The sequence below is a fragment of the Carassius gibelio genome, chromosome A1 (genome assembly GCF_023724105.1).
Source record: "Carassius gibelio isolate Cgi1373 ecotype wild population from Czech Republic chromosome A1, carGib1.2-hapl.c, whole genome shotgun sequence".
NCBI classification, from domain to species: domain Eukaryota; kingdom Metazoa; phylum Chordata; class Actinopteri; order Cypriniformes; family Cyprinidae; genus Carassius; species Carassius gibelio.
In genome coordinates, this window is record NC_068371.1 from 24,457,387 (window position 1) to 24,483,000 (window position 25,614).

The 25,614-nt window shown below is 36.7% G+C and overlaps 1 protein-coding gene across 3 annotated transcripts in view; it reads left to right on the forward strand.

Moving 5' to 3' along the window:
* The window catches only part of LOC128016388 (serine/threonine-protein kinase DCLK2-like), a 68,624-nt gene that overhangs the window by 9,549 nt on the left and 33,461 nt on the right, over positions 1–25,614 (forward strand). For 2 of the 3 annotated variants that reach the window (XR_008184159.1, XM_052600863.1), the window contains exons 3-6: positions 13,925–14,054; positions 21,043–21,150; positions 21,332–21,388; positions 23,467–23,561. Coding sequence is in view for 2 of the 3 variants with exons in the window: in XM_052600863.1 (XP_052456823.1) it covers positions 13,925–14,054; positions 21,043–21,150; positions 21,332–21,388; positions 23,467–23,561 (390 nt within the window). In the remaining variant the exon portion in view is untranslated. The remainder of the gene's footprint in view (positions 1–13,924; positions 14,055–21,042; positions 21,151–21,331; positions 21,389–23,466; positions 23,562–25,614) is intronic. The other variant, XM_052600868.1, reaches the window with a different exon arrangement.

The following is a 25,614-nucleotide window of genomic DNA, read 5'->3' on the forward strand; positions in this document are numbered from 1 at the left end:
CTTCACTACACACGCATGAGTGGCAGTATTGGCAGAATTGGCAAAAGTACCAATTTTATCAGGTGGGAGACAAAGTTATGGTATGGTTTTTCCTAATTTAGACTAGGCATTTTAAGGATGCAATAGGATTATGTTGAATTACAGCCTTTCCTTTCTTCTTTGACATATAACCATATGACAATTATTAACAGGGCTTAAAGCAAGCAAACGTATGTTCCATCTAGCAGCAAGTGTGCAGCTGATTCTGCGGAGTGTCTACATCTGTTCCCGCGCAGTCTTTTCCTTCTGCCTTGACCGTTCATGACCGTGGTACGGTTATGCCGCGTTTCCACCGACCCCACCTCATTTCAATAAGACGAAATATGATATCAAACACCACTGCCTCCTTTCGTTCTCATTTTAATTTGTTAAACATATTAATAGCCGCAGAAATGAAGTTCAAGGAAATGTGTAACGTTAGGCCTTCATAATATAAAACAAAATATTATACCAAACAGTACCCTATTGTTTCCTTTTTTTCATTTTAACATATTAAAAGATGAACTGAATAAAGACCAAAGATTACCTGTTCGGTTCACCCAAAACGAATTATATTTTATGCTTTACCACTAAAGAGACATCACAGCCAGCGGCAAATGTCAGAAGGTCTAGCCGAGTTGAGAGTGCTCCCGACGGATTAATGATCACTGAGCTCCCGCTGATCGCGTGGAGTTGACCGTCTCCGACATCAGCGAAACACATTTTTTAATAGACGCAGTCTTTATAAATAAACCGCATATTTGAGTTTTAAACAACTACATTCTCGCCTGAAATAGTTAAAACACTTACGTTATACCTTTCATGACACGATGACAGTAATATTTCAAAAATTATCAAAAGAAACGGCGGTTGAAATTACAATGCTGCATTGCCACTCCCGAAAGTTCAGTAACGTTACCTTTGAACAAGTACCTCGCGAGCAGGGACTTTCTGAGGGGCATTTATTTTACCCATAACTTTATTTAGATCATGGAAGCTGCGGTGGAAGCACACCGAGTTCCAGCTCAAAGTCCATAGTTTCTGGGTAAAGTTCTTGCGATGTAAATCTGGATAGAGTATGAAGACGCGATTTTAACTAACTTCACCCTATTCCACTGAATTATACCAAATGAAACAATCAGCACTCACTCAGATCACCAGTATTAATATATAAAGACTTATAAAACAAATTTTATGTTACATACCTGAGACATGTTCTTTCTTCCAAAAAAATGTTAAAATACTTCTGGTACCGTCCGTTGGCCGCGTAATTTCAAAATTCAAACAGCAGCGATCCCACAATGCTATGCGGTTGCTGTAAAAAAATGCTTCTACAGTGTAGTTACAATAATTTTACAGGACTGTCCGTTAATTTCCCATCATGCATTTGGATTTACAACAAAAACATGAATACAGTGCGTTGTTGTAAAATTTATTGTAAAAATTACATCAATTGCTAACAGTGATATCATTATTACATCTTTAATTTGAACAGCTATAACTTTTTATCCCCATGTTGAAGACTCTATAAACTTTCAGTCTACAAAGAGTCTGTGGCCAACTGCATTTCTTATATTATAGTTGAATGGCTGCATAAAAACTAGCGATCAACAATATTCAAAATGTCAGTCCAATTAAACCATAAAAGTTGAAGACTGAATTTCATGTGACAGTATCTTTCTCAAGTCTGGTTTTTCCGTTTTTGACATTTAGGTATTTTGTTTTAATTAAAAACAATATTTTCATGACTTGTTTAAGCAATGGATTTTTTATTTAATTACAAGTAAAGTCCATTTCATCTGTTTTTTTAGAGGTAGCTTCCTATATTTACTGTATTTCTCCTTTATCCTTGGATGCACCAACAGAGCATTGTCCTGGGAAAAAAAATGAGGCCACACTTTAATATTTTATCACCTTTACTAAATGTGAACACTTCAATGATGCTACCCTCAAGGGACTCTCTGATAATGATCTGAGCTGTTGTCATATAGATAGTGCAGAATTATACATCAGGAGCTGGTAATGACCACCTGAACCTTCTTTAATTCTGAACGTGCTTTAACCAGTCCAGATGGGAAATCCAGACGGGGCTTGTCTTTAGCCAGCTCTGTGGTTATTAGAACACTAAAACAATATTATGTGGTTAAACCAATCTACAGTCCATTATAAGAAAAGCAAAGGGTCAAGTAAATGAATGTGTTTAATTCTGTTGCAGTTTCACATCATTTATTGATATTTCCATTCATCTTAGTAAATGAAATACTTTACTAGAAGTCATCAAAATACTTTGGTTATTTACAGTAGTCTCTGAAAAAAATAGACAGGAACACACATTATATTGGAATTGTTTGACAAAGTATAATATAGAGGACTGGCAGAAAGCACGACTGACCTTTGTATTCTGGTAATGACATGGACACTGATCATTCAGCAATGGTCTTTCCAGCAGAGACAGATACAGAGTGTGTCCCACAGTTCTTTCCTTCTCTTTTCATCTGTACATGTAGCATTTCATGTCCTGTCTGTGTGCTCCTCTGTGTTTGTTTTCTCATCTTTTAAGTTTTTGAGACAATGTATCCTTTGTTTCCTAAAAATCTAAATGTGGAATTTCAGCAAATTAATATTTTAAAAATATACAGTTAGAAGGATTTTCATGCAGAAATCATCTGGGGGCAGGGGAATTATCCCTTTCTGTTTTCATCCAAAAAGCTAGGGTATGTGATGGGATGTGCAGCTGACGGGTTGATGATGTTATCAGGGATTTGGCACAGCGGTAGTGAATAGTATATAGAAAGCTCCAGGCTGCCTCTCGAACACCGTGAATCTTTTTGGAATTTAGTGAGGGAACCCATTCACATATCTGAAGTCTGTCTCAGCTTAATCTGCCTTAATTATGCAAAACTGCCTCCAAGAATTGCCTGACAAAGGTGAATGTAGAATTATTATGGTAATGTCTTTGGCTGGATTTATATGAGAAAGTGGCTGAAACGAGTCACTTCATTCTCTGTTATACGAGTGTGTGATATCGGTGGAAGAAATATTGTCATATTGAGACCCTGTGAACTAAATAAATACAACCTTGTGAAATGCTCTGTTTTTCGCCCTTTTCATTTCAATATTTACATACTCCCTTTTAGTCACATACTATATAAGTTATTATTGCTATGGTAAAGACATTCACATCTATATTTTCAATTGTTCTTTATGATACCTTCCCAACCCTCTAAAACGTAGTAGATTAAATCGTTGCAAATGCATCAAATTCTTCACTTGCGTAGTCGCTTCTTGTACTATTTTTCCGTTCATCTCAATGGATGAGCAGTGTGGCTGTATTTTTTACGTAAATTCTAGTGTGAAGGTGCACGACTTATGTGCAAATTGCAATCTTATAGGCTGATGCTCACCTTTTATCGTCCCTATTTTGATTTCAGTAAATAATTTGGAGCGAACAACAATATGATTAATATTCATGATAATATTTAATATTTACGTTAATCCTTAGTGTGTTTTATATTGTTATTAGTATTAGAATTCATATTCATATTATTATTATTGTAGTTTATCCCCCTTTTTACAGAAACACTGAATGACCAACAATAATTTATATATATATATATATATTCTAATTCTTGAATCCATTTTGCTTGACAATCCTCATAAGGCTGCGGTTCTCTCTGTTGGTTGTGGATCTTTTTCTTCCACACTTTTTCCTTACACTCAACTTTCTGTTAACATGCTTGGATACAGCACTCTGTGAACAGCCAGCTTCTTTGAGAATATATGTTTGTGGCTTACCTTCCTTGTGTCAATGATTGTCTTCTGGACATCTGTCAGATCTTCCCCCTGATTGTGTAGCCTAGTGAACCAAACTGAGAGACCATTTTGAAGGCTCAAAACACTTTGCAGGTGTTTTGAGTTAATTAGTTGACTGGCATGTCACCATATTCTAATTTGTTGGGATTTGTTGTGAATTTGGGGTTTTTGTTAAATGTGGTCCAAAATCATCACAATTAGAAGAACCAAAAACTACTTCAGTCTTTGTGCAATTAATTTATTTAATACACAAGTTTCACAATTTGAGTTGAATTACTGAAATAAATGAACCTTTCCATGACATTCTAATTTATTGAGATGCACCTATATAACAGTCTGGCGAATAAACAAACAAACAAAACAAAAAATGTATTAGCCAGTGACAATTCTATTGTCAAGGTGTGTAGAGGGTTGCCTTCCACTCTTATTTCCACTCTTATAATCTTACTTATTCCTTGCATTTAAGTCTGGTTGCACTTTTACCTTTGCAAATACAACTATGGCAAAACTGGTTAGCAACAAAGCTCTGCAACTAATTCCCATCGAGCCTTTAATGATTGCTATTATTATTATTATTATAAAATCTTAGAAAGTTTGGAATGTCCAAAGTAGACTTCATTTGAAAAAAACATTTAAACACGTTAGAACGTCTCAACCTGTGAAATGGATTTTTAGCCCAAAGTGCTTTACATTATTCATTGACTTCATGTAGCTGGGATTGATCAGCTAATGGCAGTTTACCACTAATATATGTGGGCTCTAGTGCCATCTATGATTGAGTAGAACATGTCATCTACCCTGCAGCACAGAATGATGTCTGTGAGTGGCTCAGTGGGAGTAGGTCCTGGCACACACACAGATAGCATGGTTTGTCACCGATAAGCATTACAAATATATAATGGGATAGCACTGCAGTTATACCAATGTCTTTAAGACATTTCAGAAATATACCTTTTATGAGGAGAAATTTTATGAATCTTAACACCAGCAAATGGGATTTTTACTTTAGATTGCAAGATGAAGTCAAGACAAAATAAATGAAATATATATATATAAAAAGTTTAAGTCACAGCTTTTAATTCCATGTTATTAGCATCTTTATTATGTTTTTACTTATATTATAGATCTTATTTCTACCTCGAATGGTTTGAAAGTAGTCATGGGGCCCTGAAGTGTCCTATATTTATAGAATATGCTCTACTACAGGCCCGCCACGGCAGAATGAATGTAGTAGAAACAGTGTACTGTACAAAAATTGGTCCACTCGTGCATTTCTATTCAGTTTATCTCATGTACTCATCTCAACAATCATGGTAATGAGGCATCGGCAAATAGTTTAGTGCTGCTGTACTCTCACTGTGTCTTTTCTTTGCCGTGTAGTACGATTAATGTCTTTGATGAATCTCTTTACAGCTGAGGTATGAGAAATGGGATGAGGAAGAAAATATTATTCAGACTTGAAGAAGGTTCCAAGAAATATCCAACTAGAACAAAATGCAGTCAAAATGCTAATCCATCAGACTGACTTAGATTAAACTTTTCTTACATTTAAGCTGCTTACTCAAACTGAATACTCATTTTATTGCTTTCATGGCATGTGTTTGTGCACGTGTAAATATATATATATATATATATATATATATATATATATATATATATATATGCGCAAAAGACAGAATTTGTTTTGTAACTGTGTTTACTTAAGAGCTTTTTTGGTTGTTTTGAGCAAGGCATCACTGCATGTCATATTTGATTGCAGTTGGTACGCCCTCAGTAGGACTGTGAAGAGTTTGTAGTGGCATGTCCTCTATGCACAGCTGCAAGCAAAAAAGATGAAAAGGACATCCCCTTCTGCAGAGGGTATATACAGTAGCTGTTTCTGACTGTATCACTAGTGACTTCCAGAGAAATTAAGCCCAAGAGCCCATGTTGAGCAGGGTTATATTGGCTGGAAAGCATTTTTAGTGCATGTATATATTATATTTATTTACACTACCTTTTTAAAAGGTTGGGGCCTGTAAGTATGTTTTTGAAACAAGTCTCTTATTCTCACCAAGGCTGCATTTATTTGTCCAAAAACACATTGTGAAATAAAAAAAACTGTTTTAATGTGTTTTAAAATGTAATTTATTCCTTTGATGGCAAAGGTGAAGTTTCAGCAGCCATTCAGTCACATAATCCTTCAGAAATCATTCTAATAGAAGATAGAAATTGTTTGTAACATTATAAATGCCTTTACCCTTCTTTAATCAATTTAATGCATTCTTGCGGAATTAAAATAATGATTTCTTAAAAATAATTTGAATGGTAGTGTATAATTTGAATGATAGTTTATATGTAATTCTATATTGTTATATAAAAGCTATATTAATCTACATTAATGAGCTTAATGCTTGCAATTTGCAACACCGAGAGGCTGCATCTAAAATTAAGGTGGCCTTATCCATTTTAAGCAAAAAACTATCAATATTATTGTTAAAAAGCTTTTTTTTTTTTTTTTAAGCCTTGAAATCAAAGAAAGTCCCCCCCAATCAGATGCTAAATTGTGAATATTTAGTGGTTACATGCATGTTAACATGATAGCCACTGGATGCAATCCCTTTTTCCCGGCAGGTGGGGATGCTGAGGTGTAGACACCCCAATGTGACTCCATCCAACTCTGCTGTAATTGAACCTAAAGTCTGGAGGATTTCAAGTGCAGCTGGCAGGTGTGAGCCACGTTTAGGGGGGCTAGCGGATCTGTACTAGCAAACACAAGACTCTCTCAGTCAGATACGCTTCTTAACGTCCAACTCCATGAATGACAACCGCTCTTTTTTTCCCTTTCGTTTTTTCCCCTAAAGAGGTTTGCTTGGTTTTACATCACAGAAGCAGATGGAGAGAAAGAAGCTGCATTTTATTTGGCAGGAGTTGCCAAATTTGTAATAAGTCAATAAAACTGACCAATTTTGACGTATTAACTTGGATGTTAGATGCATTATGTCTTCTCCCAGCCGTGTGCTTTGTGATTATCTGATAAATGCAACCAATGACATGGTAATAGACCATCCATAATGCATATTAGCATATTAAAAGCTGTACAGCTTTTTATGTTTATATGAAAAAAATAATGTGAACAAGAAACTAAGCTCTGATACAATCTGATAACAGAGACAACAGACTTCAGACCACATCTCTTCAAGTCCTTTAAATCACATTAGATCATCAACTCAGCAGTAAATAGAACACTTTGTAACAATACTTTTCAATCTGCCTGCTAGAGTTTATTTAGATATCCTAATCTCTTTGACCTGTCAATCACCCATTTTAGTTTTACCTCACAGTCAGAACAGGAATAAGGAAATCTGATAGGATTTACCCACTCTAAAGGGTTTGCATTTCAAATTAAATGAATCGTTAGATTTAACAAGTTTAGGTTAGTTGCTTTCTTGCAATATAAAAATGTGATGCATCCTGCGGTGGCTCTGAGGCACATGAGGACCTGAACATTATTTGCTGCACTGTATTTAAGGGCAGATCAGGATTAAAAGAGTAACTGAGGTCAAAGTATCATGACGATAACAATTATTCTGTGTCTTCTAATTAATATCAACTACCATCTGCATATGCAACATTACTGTAATATAACAAACCGTCTGTGTGGATGCTTCATGCAAAATAGAAGTGCCTCGTGTCTATGGCTTGTCTGCCTGGCCCACCAGTCCCATCAGCCATCACTAGGAGACTGGGCTGGCACACACCCAGAAACATGTCAGTGGAGCCAGCTGGGGTTACTGTGTGATCTCAGTGCAATCTTTTGTTTTTGTCTGCCCCGTCTGGTGTCTTTATCAAGTGAGTCCACGGGTGCAGAAAAGGATTTCCACGTGCCCCATTGTTCACCGTTTTCAGTTTCCTGTTTATTGTCATTTTTCTTTTCTTTTTTTTACACGTCCCAACACATCCACCAATTCATGTCACATTTTTTTAAAGGGGTGGTTGATTGCGATTTCACTTATTTAACATTAGTTAGTGTGTAATGTTGCTGTTTGAGCAGTATCTAAACAGTTATTTACTTCTTCTTACTAGTTCCCAAAGTTACTTCCCGGGTTAATGATGTAACAAACCCAGATAAACCTCGTCCTCGGGAAAAGACAGTAAAAGGAGCGAGGCCATGATGTGCTGCTTTAGAGAAGAGGAAGAGAAAACTAGAGGTGCATGTAAAAATCTATTCATATATGACTTCTGTCTTCTAACGATTCTAATGGATTCACAAGTTTCAGAATCAATGTTGTAAGGCAGCGGTTCTTTCATTCTCTCTCTCTCTCTCTCTCATCCAGCTCAGCTCCAACAATAAACTGTTCCAATTATTAACTTATTTTCACATAGCTATGATATTAAACATGGACGTGCGTGCAGTTGTCGTACTGTATTAAAGCTTTAATCAGGATAAAACCATATTAAAAGCAAACATAAGCAATAGCATTTTACGAATAACAGCGTATCTAAAAGTATGTGACAACAACAAACAAAAAACATAGGCCTGCCATTAAAAGCCGTGCTTGCACAGGTTCTGCACGATCCTCTTCAATAATATCCTCTGCTTCTCAATCGGGCTCAAACTTATTAACAATATTAACGATGCTGTTGAGGTGGGGGATGTTCAGACGTGCACTAGAGGCATTTAGCCAATCACAACACACTGGTCTACCTAACCAATCAGAGCCCATCGCCTATTACTGAGGGAGGGGCTTTATAAAAGCAGGAAATTATCAGCGTATTTCTCAGAGAAGGGACAGAGCGGTGTGGAATAATATGTTTTTATCAAAGAATTAACACATTTTAGACTGCACCCTTTAAATAAATAATGCAAATCATAAAATATAATGCTATTTTTAAGAAACATGAACCAGTTGAACCTCAAAAAAAATGCTGTTAGGAAATGATAATGCTGATCCTGTTTCAGGATCCCTGACTTCTCAGAAGCAGAATATAAATTATAAATGTTCCTCTTGAATTCTGAAAAATTATTATTGGCACAAGTTGGTTATAACATATAGACCAGCATATTGGTAAGTTAAAAGTATAGTGGCAACCAGCAGTAAAATGGATCTAGCTCTATACATCTACACTGGTATAGGCTGTTTTTGTTGTTTTAATAAAGGGCCATGCATTTTATTTTCCATGCTGTCCATTTCTTTTCTTTTCCTTTTTTTGGCATCTTGTAAATTGGTACAAATACATTTCTGTCTGATGTTAAAGCAAATAACAGCGTTAACTTTTAAATTTTTTGTTTCTATACATTCATAAACATTCACCAATTCCTGTCATTCATACGTTTTTGGAAATAATGATGATGATGATAATAATAATAATAATAATAATAATAATAATAATAATGCAAGGCACTAAATATAATCCCTGCTTTAAGAATCTTCCAGGATTCCTGCATCACAGAAACAGAATATTGTTTATTAATGTTTATAATCTTATAATGAATGCTGTGAGCAAATTGTAAATCTGCTTAAGCACAAATTTGGCTGGCACCATGATTTCTGCTAAGATTATTCAGGTTCACAATTTAAATAAAAGCATGAATATTAAAATCTTTTTTTTTTTTTTTTTTACTTAAAATTCAAATATTAAGTACTGTAGCACAGATAAGCCCTTTGATTGACTCAATCGCACACAGCAGATTTAGCGTGGGGAGCCTGGTGCTGATGTTACTGTAGTTTGACAGCTCATCTCATCACAGTGATAGATGAAAACTGATGTCCTGTTCTCTGCTTGTTCTCATCAATTATACTTTTGATGACCGGCTTCTGAGACTGCCTTTATTCTTCTGTCATGTGCGGTTTAAGCTGTAGGAGCTATTCTATAGTTCTATTGAAAAAATGTTTTAAAAAAAAATTAATAAATAAATTACTTTATGTGGTAACATCTAAATTACATGGTTTTCAAAGATTTGGGGCATATAAGATTTTTAAACCGTTTTTGAATCTCTTATAATCACCAAGTCTGCAATTATTTGAACAAAAATACAGTAAAAACAAGAGTATTGTGAAATATTATTACATTTTAAATGAACTGTTTTCTACTTGAATATATTTTAACATGTAATTTTTTCCTGTGATGCAAAGCTGTATTTTCAGCAACCATTTCTCCAGTCTTCAAAGGCAAATGATCCTTCAGAGATCACTCTAATATCCAATGTAGTGCTCAATAAATATTTCTTATAATTATAAATGTTGAAAACAGTTGAAAACTAGGATGCATTTTTCAAGTTTTTAATTCAAAATTCATAAGAACAGCATTTATATATAAAAAATAAAGTTAAGTTACATTATAAATGTCTTGACTGTCACTTTCAATCAATTTATTGCATCCTTGCTGAATAAAAGTGTTCATGTCTTTTAGAGAAATTGTACTGAGCACAGAATTTTAAATGGTAGTGAGTATTAAAAATTACATAGTATATAAAAACAAACATTATCTATTATGTCTAGTATGTGTCTCTTTCTGCTATAGTATTTATACAATATTGTAGACTTATGAAACTCCATGATTTTTTGCACTTTTTACTTTATTTTTGATTCATTTCAAACCCTCTTGACTTGGCAGCAGAAGTGTCCCATTAAATATGCCTTTAAATGTATCAGCTGCTGAACACACAATCATAACTGGGTTTTCTCTGTGAAAGGCCCATTTGTCCACACTGCCTTTAACGGCATTCATTATTAATGGCTGATGTGAGGAAAACCTCTTTCCTTAACTGCCCCTCCTCTGCTTTAGTAGCTAATGGTTGACAAGCCTAGAAGGGTCCAGCTCATTCAACGCCACTGAGTAATCGATTTTGCTTGAAAGAAACAGCAAAGCTAACAGCACATTAGCAGTAATCAGTGCTGGAGCTATGTGCTGTTCTGTTTTTCCCCTTTCGATCTTCCATTGTCTTTTCCTCTTTGTTGACATTCATGTACTCTGCACTGGATCTCTGGTCAAATAAGAACCCAAAACGGCAGTTTTGAGCATAAACTCCTCCCTCATCCCATTTATATGCTGTCTATTTCTTAATCCTTTCGTTCTTTCTGTCTTGACGCAGTGTAGAGCAATGCTGCTCTTACACCCTGCATTATTGTCATCCACATAAAGCAGGGCTGTTATTAGTCTCAGTATCCTGTCGGGTCTCGAAGCACAGGCCTGTACTTTAAGGCTTAGAGGAGCTTAATAATACAAGTCTTAATGAACACCTTGTAAGAAACTTAAAATAAAACAAGTAAAAGACTTGTTTAGAATTTGTAATGTTGATTATAGTAATACAGCCACTTTATAGATCTAACAACTAACCTAACCACCTAGCAGCTGCGTCGAATACTCAAAACCTTCCAAAATGCTGAGAAAGTAAAAAAAAAGCAACATGTGGGAAATGTTTTTTGCACATGCATCATGCATCATGCCTCGTTTTGTTTATTCTAGTATTCGTGAACATGAAGCATGTAATTACCATCATGTGCACTGGGACTTTCCTGGTGGGCCAGTCAGTGAAATGAGGGAGACCTTCTGCATCTGAGAGAAGCCCCTATGCATTGCAGATGCCCGTGAGATATTTGGCAACACAACACCAGCATGCACGGCTTGTGCAAGCAACCATCTCTACTTCACATTCACCCTTCTGTGAATGAACAGTGCTCTCTTCCACCCTCAATCGCCATGGCTGAAGTGCCCTTGAGCAAGGCACTGAACCCCCAGTTGCTCCCTGGGCGCTGGATCTATAGCTGCCCACTGCTCCGGGTGTGTGTTCACGATGTGTTCACTACTCTCACTGCTGTATGTGTGTGTGTGCACTTGGATGGGTTAAATGCAGAGCACCAATTTCGAGTATGGGTTACCATACTTGGCAAATGTCACGACGTTCACTTTCATTTATTTTTACTCACAAATATTTCTACCCAGTTTAGAGCTTGAGAAAACTAGAAAAATTCTATACTTTATAAAATGTACTTTTCCACTTAGGATTTTAGGATTTCCATGACTTTTCCAGGTCTAGAAATCCCTCATTTATCCATGTATCCCAGGACTGTTAGAAAGATTTAATGCAAATTAAATTAAAATTAAAAAATTAATGTAATCTTACACATTGGGTTTTAGCTGTTTAAGCTTGTTTTGTCATTTAAAATAATTTTAAGCCATCTTGTAAGCGAGCCAAGGACCCCGGTTGAGAACTGGTGCTTAGTGACAAGCTGTTGTACCCCTAAATGTCCTATTTTTGCTCTCTTTTTTTCTGACAGCATATGTGCACTTGAACTTAAGTTGACAAAAAATATGTATCTTCTGTTTTCCATCAGTCAATTTACCAAAACATATTTGGCTCCATTCCAGACTGTACTTCATATTACAGATCCAAGATATCAGCTGAATAGTTTCAGGCATGTGTAATAGTCTCCCAGTGTGGCTTTAGTCTGTTACTGTGCTCAGGCCAACAACTGGGCCCATATGCTCCTCTGATCTGCTGATTGATGGGAACACTGATCCAACCCACAGACTGGCCATGTGGATTCCTTACAGTACAGATTTGTATGTGATTTAGAGAGAACTATTTCAGGGTGTTACTTTAAAAATGTGCTTAATTTGTGATTTTAAAATGACTAATAAGAGTGCTAAAAAATCTAAACAGAAGCACCAAGAGGCTGAAATGCTTGAGCTCAGTTGTGTTACAGTGTCTTTTTATGTGTGCTTTATGATATTTAAAGTCCTCATTGCCACGAGAGGCTGTTGAATCACTCATTATCATTAGCATCCTGTTAATAAAGTACAAGAGAGATCTTGGAGCAATACTCTCTTGGCCTTTTGTGTCTTTCTCTGTATAGTGTCAGGCTCATGAAGGGGAAGAGGGGGCTGTGTTCCTCTCCATCTGTCTGATCTTTCTCTCAATTCCATGTAGAAGTGTGTGTGTGCGTATGTGTGTGTGTGTGTGTGTGTGTGTTTGATGGAGCTCCACATTGGGACCATCTGTTTCTTGCTGCCCACTTCATGAGTGGAGGAGTGGGCTGAAATCCGGACATCATTCTTTGCCCGCTGCAGTTGCGAGTGTATGTGGGTGTGTTTGCATGTGCTCTCAAAATGATTCCTTTTGTATTCCTAGAGATGCTCTGTATATTACTCACCCTGAATGCTGAGTTGATACATTTATCTAAAAGTAGCGATGCACTAAAATCGCACCATCCCAAATAATTTGGCCAAATGTTTTTTTTACTTTTTGTTACAGACTAAATAGTTTGGAGGGCCGAAATTGAAGACTGAAACATGATGTTTAATTAGCGCTTATCAGAAGGCTCATTTTGACTTTGTCAGTAAATCGAATTGTAATGGGAAACAAACTGTAGCTCCTTTGGTAAAAAAAAAAAAACAGGTATAGTTTGGTATTTTGTACTGCATCTTGTCTTCGATTTGTCTTTGATTGTCTTTGGTTTGTGTTCTGTTCAAATTTCAATCAAACTGCACCAGAGTTTGTTTGGAAGTGAACTTAAAAGGCAGTTATCTGCTTGTTTGGTGTGCAACAAGGCTTGGATGGTACTGGTCACACTTATTCAAATGAATTGCAGTAGCATAGCAATCACACCAAAGTTCGCTTTAATCCAATCAAACCTGTCTAGTATGAACATGTCCAAAGTCTCAACTTTCAAACTGTCAATTTTATAATACATTTCAAACAATTAATGCTTTGAAATGTTTTTACACTCAAATAGCTGTATGCTCTCTAAAGCTCTTGCGGTACTTGATGTCACATGTCGGTGTTGGTCAGGTCAGTCATGTCAGTCTGATGGTGATGATCCGCTTCAAGTCGAGCTTGAAGCTCAAAATTAAAAAAAATTAATTACTTACCAGCCCTAGTTTAAATCCATTTGTGCAAATAAATTTGCAAACTATCGTCAGTCTGAGTCTAGCTATTGGTATTTCAAACTGGATCTGGATATTCTGCAGTGCCGTATCTGAGCTGCTACATGCTTTATCAGTCCGTCTGTTGGCTGTTGCAGTCACATGGTTACAGGTACTTCCATTCATTTCTCAAACAGTGTTTCTCTCTTTTCCTCTTCCCCCACCCCTTCCTCTCTCTGTCCAGATTATGTGTTTGCAAGACTTTTTCGGGGACGATGATGTATTCATCGCATGTGGCCCTGAGAAGTACCGTTATGCGCAGGACGATTTTGTGTTGGATCACAGTGGTAAGGCTCCCACAGCCTTTATAACCGGTAGGCTCAGCTAAACACTAACTTCATTGCAACCCAATGTCTCTGATACTAAACTCTAATAATATATATTTTAAATCCCAAATAAAAGAACATGTCTCTGATAAATTAAAGCGGTTTTCAGCATAACAATAAGCTGTCAATTCATATTTTTTAAAGAAAATATACAGTATATAAAATACAGAGAGAAAGTAAGGATTGTGACAACTTTAGGACACTACTTTTTATAATCACTGATCTAATCTACTTAAGGCAGGTTGACATTAATAGACCTGTTGCAAATTTTCAAAGGGGTCATGAATTGAGAAATCAACTTGAGATTTAGATATATAAGAGATCATCGTACCAGAAGAATATGCTGTAAGTTTCAGAACTGAAAAAACATCCTTGTTACTGAAATAAAAGCATTCCAGATCCTGGAATGTGCAAACCTATGCCGTAATGGGTTGAACGCTGCCTCCACAGAAGAATATCAACGTCTAATATTGTAGCCCCTCCCACTGATTCACGCAGGACAAGTAACGTAAGTGGCACTATACTGGATCGAAAACAACCAAGCAATTAACATGCCGTTAAAGATCACAAAATATTGTGCAGTGCCTGGTTGTGGAAGAACACAGTCGCTGCATAACCTTCCTTCAGATTCAAATATTAGGAATGCGTGGTTGAACTTTATTTTTAATGAAGTTTCAGTTCACGTGAGTAAAACATTGAGCATTTGTTCGCCTCATTTCACTGCGGTTTCCTTTGTAAATAAGACACGGGTCGACGCTAGATTAGCAGAGAGACAGATTAAAAAGCAATGGTTTTTGATGATTTTTGAATGTAAAAAAAGGCAACACCTCAGACAAAATATTAAATTATTAAAAATGGCCTCTTAAAGGCCTCTAATGCAGGTTCCTCACATTGTTCGGTGTAGTTTGTATTTATCTACTTGTGAACGTGGTAATGCAGGTGGGGAAGGGAAGGCATTCTGTGGCTGTGAAGTTCTAAATAAAAACTTTTATTAACAATAATTTTCATCCAGATTTGCTGAAAAGCCTCCAGATCTTGTAGCATTTACCACACACACACACACACACACACACACACACACACACACACTCACACACACACTCTCACACACACACACACAGACACACACTTCATAACTTGATTCATAGCTGTGTGAATTTAGTTCATCTGCTCGGCATTTTGTCCTAGTTCTTCTTTGCTGCCCCACTTATTTTAAGTAGGACTTTTCCAAAAATATAAAGACACGGTAAGTTTGTGTCTGCCAGTATTTACAGAGATGGGACCAAGTCACACATGTGCAAGTCTCAAGTAAGTCTCAAGTCTTAACCTTCAAGTCTCAAGTAAGTCCCAAGTATTTTTTTCTTGGGCAAGTCAAGTCAAGTCAAGTCACAAGCTATGTCAAGTCAAGTCCAAGTCAAGTCACCTTAATATTGTTATTTTACCTGCAGAATCTGATCTTAATAAAGTTAAAAGACAAGATATAGGTAACTGTCAGTAAATTAAAATAATTTGGATTTGCATTGTAAATACTCATGTTCAGTAAAATACATCATGGAATCAAACAAAATTGTAACTTCCTAAAATTATTTATTTTTCACTTCTGCCAACAGTTTTGAAATGTTTTACATTTTCAACATTGAGTCCATAAAACTAAACATCCAACAGACTCCTCTCTGAACACCTCTCTCTCTCTCTCTCTCTCAAACACAGTTTACATACAACATTAAACTTTGTTACATTTCTCCCCTCTCTCTCTCTCTCTCTCTCACACACACACACACTCTCTCTCTCCCTCACACACACACACACACACTCTCTCTCTCTCTCTCTCTCTCTCTCTCTCTCTCAGAGTATAGAATATAAATATGACGTATTTTCAGTTGTTTCATACTTTTTTGTTATGTACAGTACAGACCAAAAGTTTGGACACACCTTCTCATTCAAAGAGTTTTCTTTATTTTCATGACTATGAAAATTGTAGATTCACACTGAAGGCATCAAAACTATGAATTAACACATGTGGAATTATAAATGGAATTATATACATAACAAAAAAGTGTGAAACAACCGAAAATATGTAATATTCTTGGTTCTTCAAAGTAGCCACTTTTTGCTTTGATTACTGCTTTGCACACTCTTGGCATTCTCTTGATGAGCTTCAAGAGGTAGTCACCTGAAATGGTCTTCTAACAGTCTTGAAGGAGTTCCCCGAGAGATGCTTAGCACTTGTTGGCCCTTTTGCCTTCTGTCTGCGGTCCAGCTCACCCCTAAACCATCTCGATTGGGTTCAGGTCCAGTGACTGTGGAGGCCAGGTCATCTGGTGCAGCACCCCATCACTCTCCTTCTTGCTCAAATAGCCCTTGATGCCTTCAGTGTGACTCTACAATTTACATAGTCATGAAAATAAAGAAAACTCTTTGAATGAGAAGGTGTGTCCAAACTTTTGGTCTGTACTGTACATAACAAAAAAGTATGAAACAACTTAAAATACGTGATATTTATATTCTGTACTGTGTGTGTATATATATATATAATTGGGTAATCGCGGCAGCTACATTTATTTTTCTGATTAATTGTTTTGCTCTATGAGAAAGACAAGGTAACAAAATATTCGGGGCTTATAGCCCCTTAGCCCAGCCCTAGCGCCGCCCCTGGTTCAATGCGTTTTTTTGACGGCCTGCTAGCGGATCATTAGGGGCCGTTCACATCACGTCTTTTGCGCGCGCAAGTTCGTTATTTCCAATGTAGGTGCGCGGTATGCGCGCTCATAATGGAAGCAACGCGCTCACGACGCGCACCGCATCGAGTTAAAAACATCGAAACTTTTCAGAATGCCGCAAGCGCACCGCAGGTCATGTGACAATAACTAACCAATCAGCTTCAACATTTCCCGTATCAACGTTGAAAGCTCAGCTAAGATGAAGGAACAGCTGATCATAGCTGTATATGGATTGCCGTTTTGAAATGAATTTAGTAGCAGAGCTACTGCGAGCGATTTTTAGTGCTGCAAATCCATTTATCCTTTGCTGAAATTTCCGCGTCTTCAATGAGAGCGAGCGTGTCATGGTTGCTTAGCAACGACAGACGCCCCAGGAGCACTTCTGCCCGAGTGCTTTGGAAAGAAGGAGAAAGCAGCGCGACTAGCGTTTTCCACGCGTTTTTAGGCGCGAACTATTGAAGACAAAAGCGATGACCCTCGGTACCTCTCAGGCTTACATGTTGATGTGATGTGATATCTGATTTAAGTGGGCGTGGTGTGTGTAAGGTAGAGAGGGCATGACTGATGATTGTGTCCTGATCCATGGAGTCACGACGCTATTCTCAGCCTGCGCTCCAGCTGAGTAATCAACTTTATTTAAAAAAATAATTTATATATTTTATATTCAAACTGAAAACATGATGTGATTAACACTCAAGTCATTCAAGTCATCGTGTCTCAAGTCAAGTCAAGTCCCGAGTCTTTAACTTCCAAGTCCGAGTCAAGTCTCAAGTCCTAAAAATAGCGACTCGAGTCCAAGTCACCAAGTCACAAGTCCCCATGTCTGAGTATTTACTCCTCAACCTTTTCTGTTTTCAGCCGAAGTGGAGTGTCCTTAAAATGCAAGCCCACCACAAATCTAAATCTTCTGTAACTAAAGAACTCATTACACACTCTCTTTCAGATTCTGCTGTTAAATGCTTATATTAAGCTCCATGAAACTGATTAGCTGGGCAGTAATGGCATTTTAATAATGGCATCAGACTTGTTTTATCTTCATCACTTGACGATCTGGTACTCATCAGCTAATTTATCACTGTCGGTGTCATTAGCAAGTGCCGTAGATAGGACAGATCGGGCCCAGTAGCTGCTGTAGAATATGAGTCATTCCTTACTAAAGTTCTGCACACATTGCTTTCATTAGAAAGATGGCCTGCTCTTATAGGCCTTGAGAAGACAATTTGATTACGCCTTTGCAGAAAGCTACACAGTCTTGGCACATGTGAATTTGGAAATAATCCCATTCACTTACTAACTTGTATCTACTGTATATTAGTCATGTCTGTGTTTGTTTCCAATAATGATGGTGGCTCATGCTTAACTGTAGCTTTGGTGAGAATAAAAGAGAGAATTCTTTAAAAATAAATGTTTTTTTTTTCTTTTTTAATCTATAAACTTTTGAAATGTAGTAAACAATAAGTCAACCAGAAAAGACAAAACTTATATATATATATATATATATACAGTGGTGTCAAAAGTACTGGCATTCATTACTCAAGTAGAAGTATAGATACTAGGGTTTAAAAAGACTTTTGTAGAAGTTGAAGTATCAACTCAAGCTTTTTACTCAAGTCAAAGTGTAAAAGTACTGGTTTAAAAAACTACTTAAAGTATAAAAGTAAAAGTAATGTAAGGGGAAAAAAATGCCATTAAGAACAAAAGCTTAGGCCGCACCACAGGGGCCTATTGTGCACTACCCCACCTCCTCAAAAAAACATTTTTCTAAAGGCCATAGGCCATAATGACTATAATGTTATATTAAAATGTTCATGTTGAAAAATTTGGGATACACTAGGCTTCCTGTTTCAGCCGCATATATGAAAATACAAAAATTGTGTGCACATCCCAAACATCCAATTAGGACGCAGGTGCAAGACAACTAAATGATATAGACAGATAAAGAAGTGAAGTCTGAACACTGAAACCTAGTGCTCCAGAGGAATTTAATCAAGCAACGTTTCGACCTTCAGGTCTTCATCAGCTGCATATATGCCCATTTAAAATGAACTCACTTTAGTACAATGCAAATACATTAAAGGACTAGAGATATGATGACTAGTTGCCAATAAGTATTGTTATGGTGCAAAAAGTCAAACTTCAGAGGCTTGTCATCAATAACTTTTAATGGAATGTACATCCAAGCTTAGCTGCAGGAATCTGCGAGGGCAATGGACAAGAACATTGGTGCAGGCTTAGTAACAATTACTCTTATATCATTGTCTATTTACAGTAAACATTATAGTGCTGTCAAAATGAATGATTAATCCAAGTGATTAATCAAAAACTAAAACTGAAAAAGAAATCATAATCCTGATACTTTCTTGATTGATAGCTTCTTGTATTTGGTACATACGTCTGCTATGTCCAGTGTTCGAGGGTTAATGAGTTTCAAAGTTGGTATAGCCTTCTTATCACAACATTGTCAATTGCATCGTCAATCGAAAACGCTAATTTATTAAAACGTCTCGCTACCGAACTACCTACAGTAGCTTAATTTGTGGAGGACGAAGAAAAAGCACTCATTTGGTAAATGAGCCAGTGAGAAATAATAAGTTTTAAGTAGGGTCCAGTGCCTTTTCAATACTTTTAAAACGGTACCGGCTCCTAAACGGTGCCTGAACCGATACTTTTAAAAAAAGAACCACAAAAAAACTATGGATAACTTTAAAGAACATTACAAATATTTAAAATAAATCCATAGCTTGTTGTGCAAGTTGTGCTTCCCTTAATCTAAGGCTAATAAATGTATTTCACAATCTGGTTCATTATTTAATACAAAAGCACACATAATGTTTGTACTGTATCTCTGTCACTCACTCTGATATTTAGTTAAGATGAGTGCTGTCTGTCAATGTCTTTAATCAGTTCTGTGAATTACTGTATGGTCATTCTTTATAAAGTAGCAACAATGTCGTTTTTAAAATACAGTACTGTGCAAAAGTCTTATGGAAAAATTAGTATTTTCTCCCCAAAAAGGGTTTTAAGCCAGTTATTTATATCTTTTGCTGCAATGTGTCAGTAGGACAGTAGTTTGCCATTAATTTTAATAATAATCTAGTGCGATTTTGAATGCACAAGCAGTCTGACAACGGCAAAATGAATGTTTGGAAATGTAAACTGATATTTTCTACTGACACACTACAGCAAAATATATAAATAACTGTCCGAACACCATTCTTTTAAGTGAAAATACTAACGTGTCTAAGACTTTTGCACAGTAGTGTATGTATAAAGTACGTATGATTAAATTAAGTATATTTAAGTAAGTGTAATTAAAGTATGTGTTCGTTCATATGTGTTAAGGGCTAGATTTTTTGCTGGAGGAAACGGCTGTAGTGTGATGAGCGAAAACTTTACAGTTGATGAGAAACCGACTGCTACCTCGTGACCTTTTGTAAACTGTATTTATGACAAAGAACTGCACAGATATGGATATTCTAACAATCTATCGATAAACACATACCTTGTGTCCTCTGTTTGTTTAAGTGCGCATGCGCTGCTCCGTTCGCAGTCTGCGCCTCTGCGGATTGAAGAGCGCGCTGAAAGACGGGAGGAGACGGTCTGACGCTGGTTTCATGTGAAATTTAAGCGGACTGACTCTGAGGCGATCGGATACAGGTTCCATACCCAACTCTACTTTTAAGAAATATATTTTTTGATAAACGAACCCAAAACTGTCTATGTCCTGGCTGGACTGTGATGTGATTTGTGTCACATGCAGGTGCGATGGATCGCGTACAGACCAATAGGGTGTCGGAATGGTATATGTTTATACTTCTCATCCAACCACAATCAAATTCACTCCATCCGGATGGCGCGATTTATCTGGATAGGTTTTTTTTGAATGATGACAAGCCGGAATGAAAACAAGCCGAAATGAAATAGCAGTAACGAAGCTATTTTTAAAATGTAAGGAATAGAAAGTACAGATACTTGCCTGAAAATGTAAGGAGTAGAAGTAAAAAGTCGGCTGAAAAATAATCACTCAAGTAAAGTATAGATACCCCAAATTTCTACTTAAGTACAGTAACGAAGTATTTGTACTTCGTTACTTGACACCTCTGTATATATATATATATATATATATATATATATATATATATATATATATATATATATATATATATAATAATAACTGCTCCTAATTTTACTTCATAATGAAACATTATGAGACCCGTGCATGCCTTGCTAATTTTTTATATTGTCTCTGTGTCCAGAATGCGAGGTCCTCAAGTCGTCCTATTCTTCTCGTTCTGCTCCCCCTTTGAGATACTCCGGTAATAAAAGTCCAGGACCCACCCGCCGCAGCAAATCCCCTGGATCTGGTGAGCAAACACTGCACCACCACTAGTTACATGCAACATGGACACAAACCACACAGTCCTGTTACCACATAAACTTATGTTTAAAAAAATGTAACAATCCTTAACAACTGCGATTCACGTCTCTTCCTGTCATCTCCCTTCTCCCACTCCTTTCTGAAATGTTCGGTTCTTTGTTAAACAGTGAGAAGAACAGCAGGACACTTATCTGCAAATAGTCAGTCTCCAGTCAAATCACCAAGTAAGTATTTGTCAAGGTTTTTTTAAACAAAAAAGGTCATAATTTAGTTTTACATGTCCATTTCTACTTTCTCTTCACATTTTTATGCATTTAGCAGACTTTTTTCTAAGCGACTTACAATGCATTCAGGCTATAACTTTTTTTATTTTACCAATGTGTGTGTTCCCTGGGAGTTGAACCCATGACCTTTTGCGCTGCTAACGCAATGCTCTACCACTGAGTCACAGGAACTCTTTAACCCTCAGAATTAAACAAAACGTTTTACCAAAATATTTAGACTTCTAAAGGTAAATGACTTCTGTTATGACTGGCTAACCTCTTCACATGTGAACTGAGTAAAGGTGTAGTCACGTTTAGCATGGTTCGGCAAAATCTGGCCATTTCAGTAAGAGTTCCGGTGATCTGAAATTTTACATGATTTTACAGAGTTGACCAACAGTAATTTGCTTGCTTTGAAAGTTACTTCTGTGTAAGCTGTGTTAAATACATCGCTAGTCTATTGATAAGTCAATTGGCTTTTTTTGTCCATGGAATTTTGCCAGTATGACCCTAGCTTAACAGCGCCCCTGCAAAACTAAATACAGAATAGTGTTCATTTTCTTTATAATCACAACCATTTCCATTACATAGCGAACAATGGATACTTATATGCTAGTTCCTGATGCCTTTACCACGACCAAGACTAGCTTAGGAGCTGACAACTAGAGAATCTGACAGCACTACGAAATTCTTGAGCGTCTTGAGAGGATCTTCCCCAAATGATGTAGAATTTATCTAAAGGACATTCATCTTTGGAATGAGCTGCACGTGACCTCTAACCCTACAGTGCGCCATTCAATCATGCTAATAGCTCTCCATCATGGCCTGTCTAAAACCATCAGCTAGACTAGAGTGCTATTTAAAACTCCCTCACTGGCCACTGCCCCGAACCCTGGCATGCACATACTCTAATCTATCCGACATAACAATTGGATGTGTACACTAAATGCAGGCATCCTCATCTGCTTTCTGCTTAGACTGGCTAATGCAATACACACACCCTAAATTCCTGTGCCCGTGAACTGTTAAAGCTCTCTTGCAAGCCCGGAGAGAAATCTGCTCATGCCTCTATCGACAAACTCAGCAGGAAATGCCAAGAACAGCTTCTCTACAAATCCCTGCTCCCTGTGGATTCTGACGCACTTTGGATGCGCTCCGATAATGTGCTTCTTTTATTTTTTGTTTTTTAATTCTTCTACTCCTGTATGTATCTGGATGACATGATCTATTATAAACAGTGTTTGATGCTTGATAACACATAGCTTTCTGAAGCTTGGAAACCTTAATTTAAACTTGTTTTGACTCTGGCACCCTTGGTTGAGAATAAGTACATTAACATAATGTACATAACTGGAGTCTTCATCTTATGTGTGTGAGGAAAATCTGAATTTAAGTTGTGATTTCCCTCCACCATTGCTCTCAAACCACCTTTAAATTCACTTATGTCCAATGTTAGGGAACGTTACTTTTGAAAGTAATGTAAAGTAATATACTCAATAAAAAGGTAACTAATTACATTACTTATTTACTTTTTTATGGAAAATAATGCATTATTTTACTTTTGCATTACTTTTTGTCTTCTTGGGAAGGCTTGCTTATTTGCTTTTAATAACAGAAACCCCAAAATATATATTTTTGGCAACTGTAAAGGCTCTTTCACAGCAAAAGTGAAAGCATAAGCCTCAGGCTGAAGGAAGTACCTCTGCCTCTGCACCTCACTCCCAATATATCTCGGACACAGGAATAGTTTGGAAAACAAAGTAACTTGCCTTACTTATTAGAAAACGTAACTCAGATATTTTGTTGTAAATTTAAAAGTAATGCGTTACAATTTGACATTGTAAATTATATTTGATGTTTAAGTGAAATCACATGTCACATCCTCTTCAAACAGACTGAAATGTATTCAGCACTATTACTGATGATATCCAAGACAATGCATGTGTATCATTGAATAAGCAGTGTAAGAAGTAACACTGTGTGACGATGTGTTTTTCTCTGTTCTCTGTTTCCCTTCCTCTTCCTGTCACAATCCTCAGTAAATGGAGAGCCGAACAGCCAAATCACTACCCCCAAATCTGCTAAAGCCTCCAGTTCCTCCCCGACCAGCCCCCGCAGCATGCGTAACTTCAAGGTAAACCCGTTGACATTGCAACATGTTTCCACTGTGCTGCTAATCATTTTTCAGAATAGATTATTTCTTCATCAAGTCAAAAATAAGATCGGGTTTCAGGATGACAGAATCATAACACTCTCACACGTGATTAATTAAAATGATTGCCTCACAACAAGTTAAAGCAGCCGTTGTAACGCCCCTGCATTTCTTCAGGTTAGAATGATGACACTTTAGAACGTAACTTTTTCCTATACTTCAGGAAAAAATTATTTTGAATGAGAAATTATGTATTTTTTTCTGCTGTCTAAAGTTTTCATATAATTTTGATGATACTGTATATAAGCGTTTACCTTGTTATTTCTTTGTTGTTTGTTAAATGGTAACATGAATGACGTGTCAGTGATATCTCTGGTAGCTAATATACTAATATGATAATAGTAGGATGTTTCAGTTTGGGCAATTTCTGAAATAAAAATTGCAATATTGAATATTTGAGAATGTTCAGTAGTTGTCTATATAGGGGTCATTTAGTATCAGTATCTAGTAAGGACATAGAAGTCTTCAAAAGCACTTGTAACAGAAAATCTGCTCTGATAGGCCTGATCACTGCTATTCTTAGAGTCTAGGCATGAGATCTGACTACAGATCTGTAATTAAAGCAAAGGTCAAAGTCAAGTATGATCATAGCCTCGAGAACTCCTGCTGTTAATCTGCTTAACTGACCTGTCTATCAGACAATAAGCTTCTTCTTTGTACCGGTGCTATCTTTAAAGCTTCCTGAAAGCACAAGGATACATTGCATGACAACAAGACACTTTCATTCATTTTTAGATGATTTATTGTTAGATTTAATAGTGAATAGAGAGTTGTTTGACTATGGAAGCATATGGGTAGCATTATTCAATTTGGGATGTAATATGCAAAATGACAATGCAATATGTAAAATGGCAATGCATTTCTGTATTTACATTTACATTTTCCAATACATCTGTGCAACGTTTGGTGCAAAATGAAAATTAAATTACATAATTTTCATTTGCCATTTACTACACCAGTTTTAATATGTAAAATGAATATTAATTTTAACGCTTTATAAGTTGCAAAATTAAAATGAAAATGTATTACAGAAATGATTAGATATGTCTAACATGTTAAAGCAAAAACTGTGGCAAAATGATCATTTAAATGCTATTTTTCTTAATTGCATTAACACTCACAGTCAAGACACTTACGATTGCATTTTCATTCGGTGTCCCGCAATGAATGTAGCAAAACTCAATGTGCACATTGAAAATGCATTCCAAGCCAATCACGTGTCCCCGCCCTCGCGCCACGTCAATCATTGTGTGAACAAGGCGGGGCTTACAGAAGGTCAGAGACTCAAGTCTCAAGAAGAGGATTCAATCAAGTAAGACAACATGGACAAGACAGTTGGTCCGTGTATGTTTTGATCATTTCGGTTTATGGCTTCAATATTTCATTCGGACTTGTGGGCGGAGCTGAAACGCTGCTTTCATCTGATTGGTCGAATCGGATCGGTTTTCATCTGACAGCCTTCAGCTGAAATGTCTGAAACTACACTCACTGTTAATTAGCATAATATTTGAATCAGATGTAGCTGGGCACATAATTCATGCTGCTGAGACCTGCAAATTATTTCTAGGTTGTAGTATTGTATGAATATTGTCCCACTGATAAAAACAGTGCAAATAGTTCTGTCCCTTTGGATAACAGTAAAGTGGAAATAAATATAGTTACATTTATGAAATAAAATTAAATAGGATTTTTTGGGAAGGTAAGTCTGGCCAGTTATACAAGCAACACGAGTCGGACGAGTCTAAAGATATGAGCTGAATTGGGTGAAACATTAAAGTTCTAGTCTGTGTCAATTTCTCTCATAATAAATAATAATAATAATGTTAACTGTATTTTTCGGTATAAGTTGCATCAGTCCAAAAATACGTCATGACGAGGAAAAAAACATATATAAGTCGCACTGGACTATATGTCACATTTATTCAAGACCAAGAGAAAACATTACCGTCTACAGCCGCGAGAGGGCGCTCTGGGG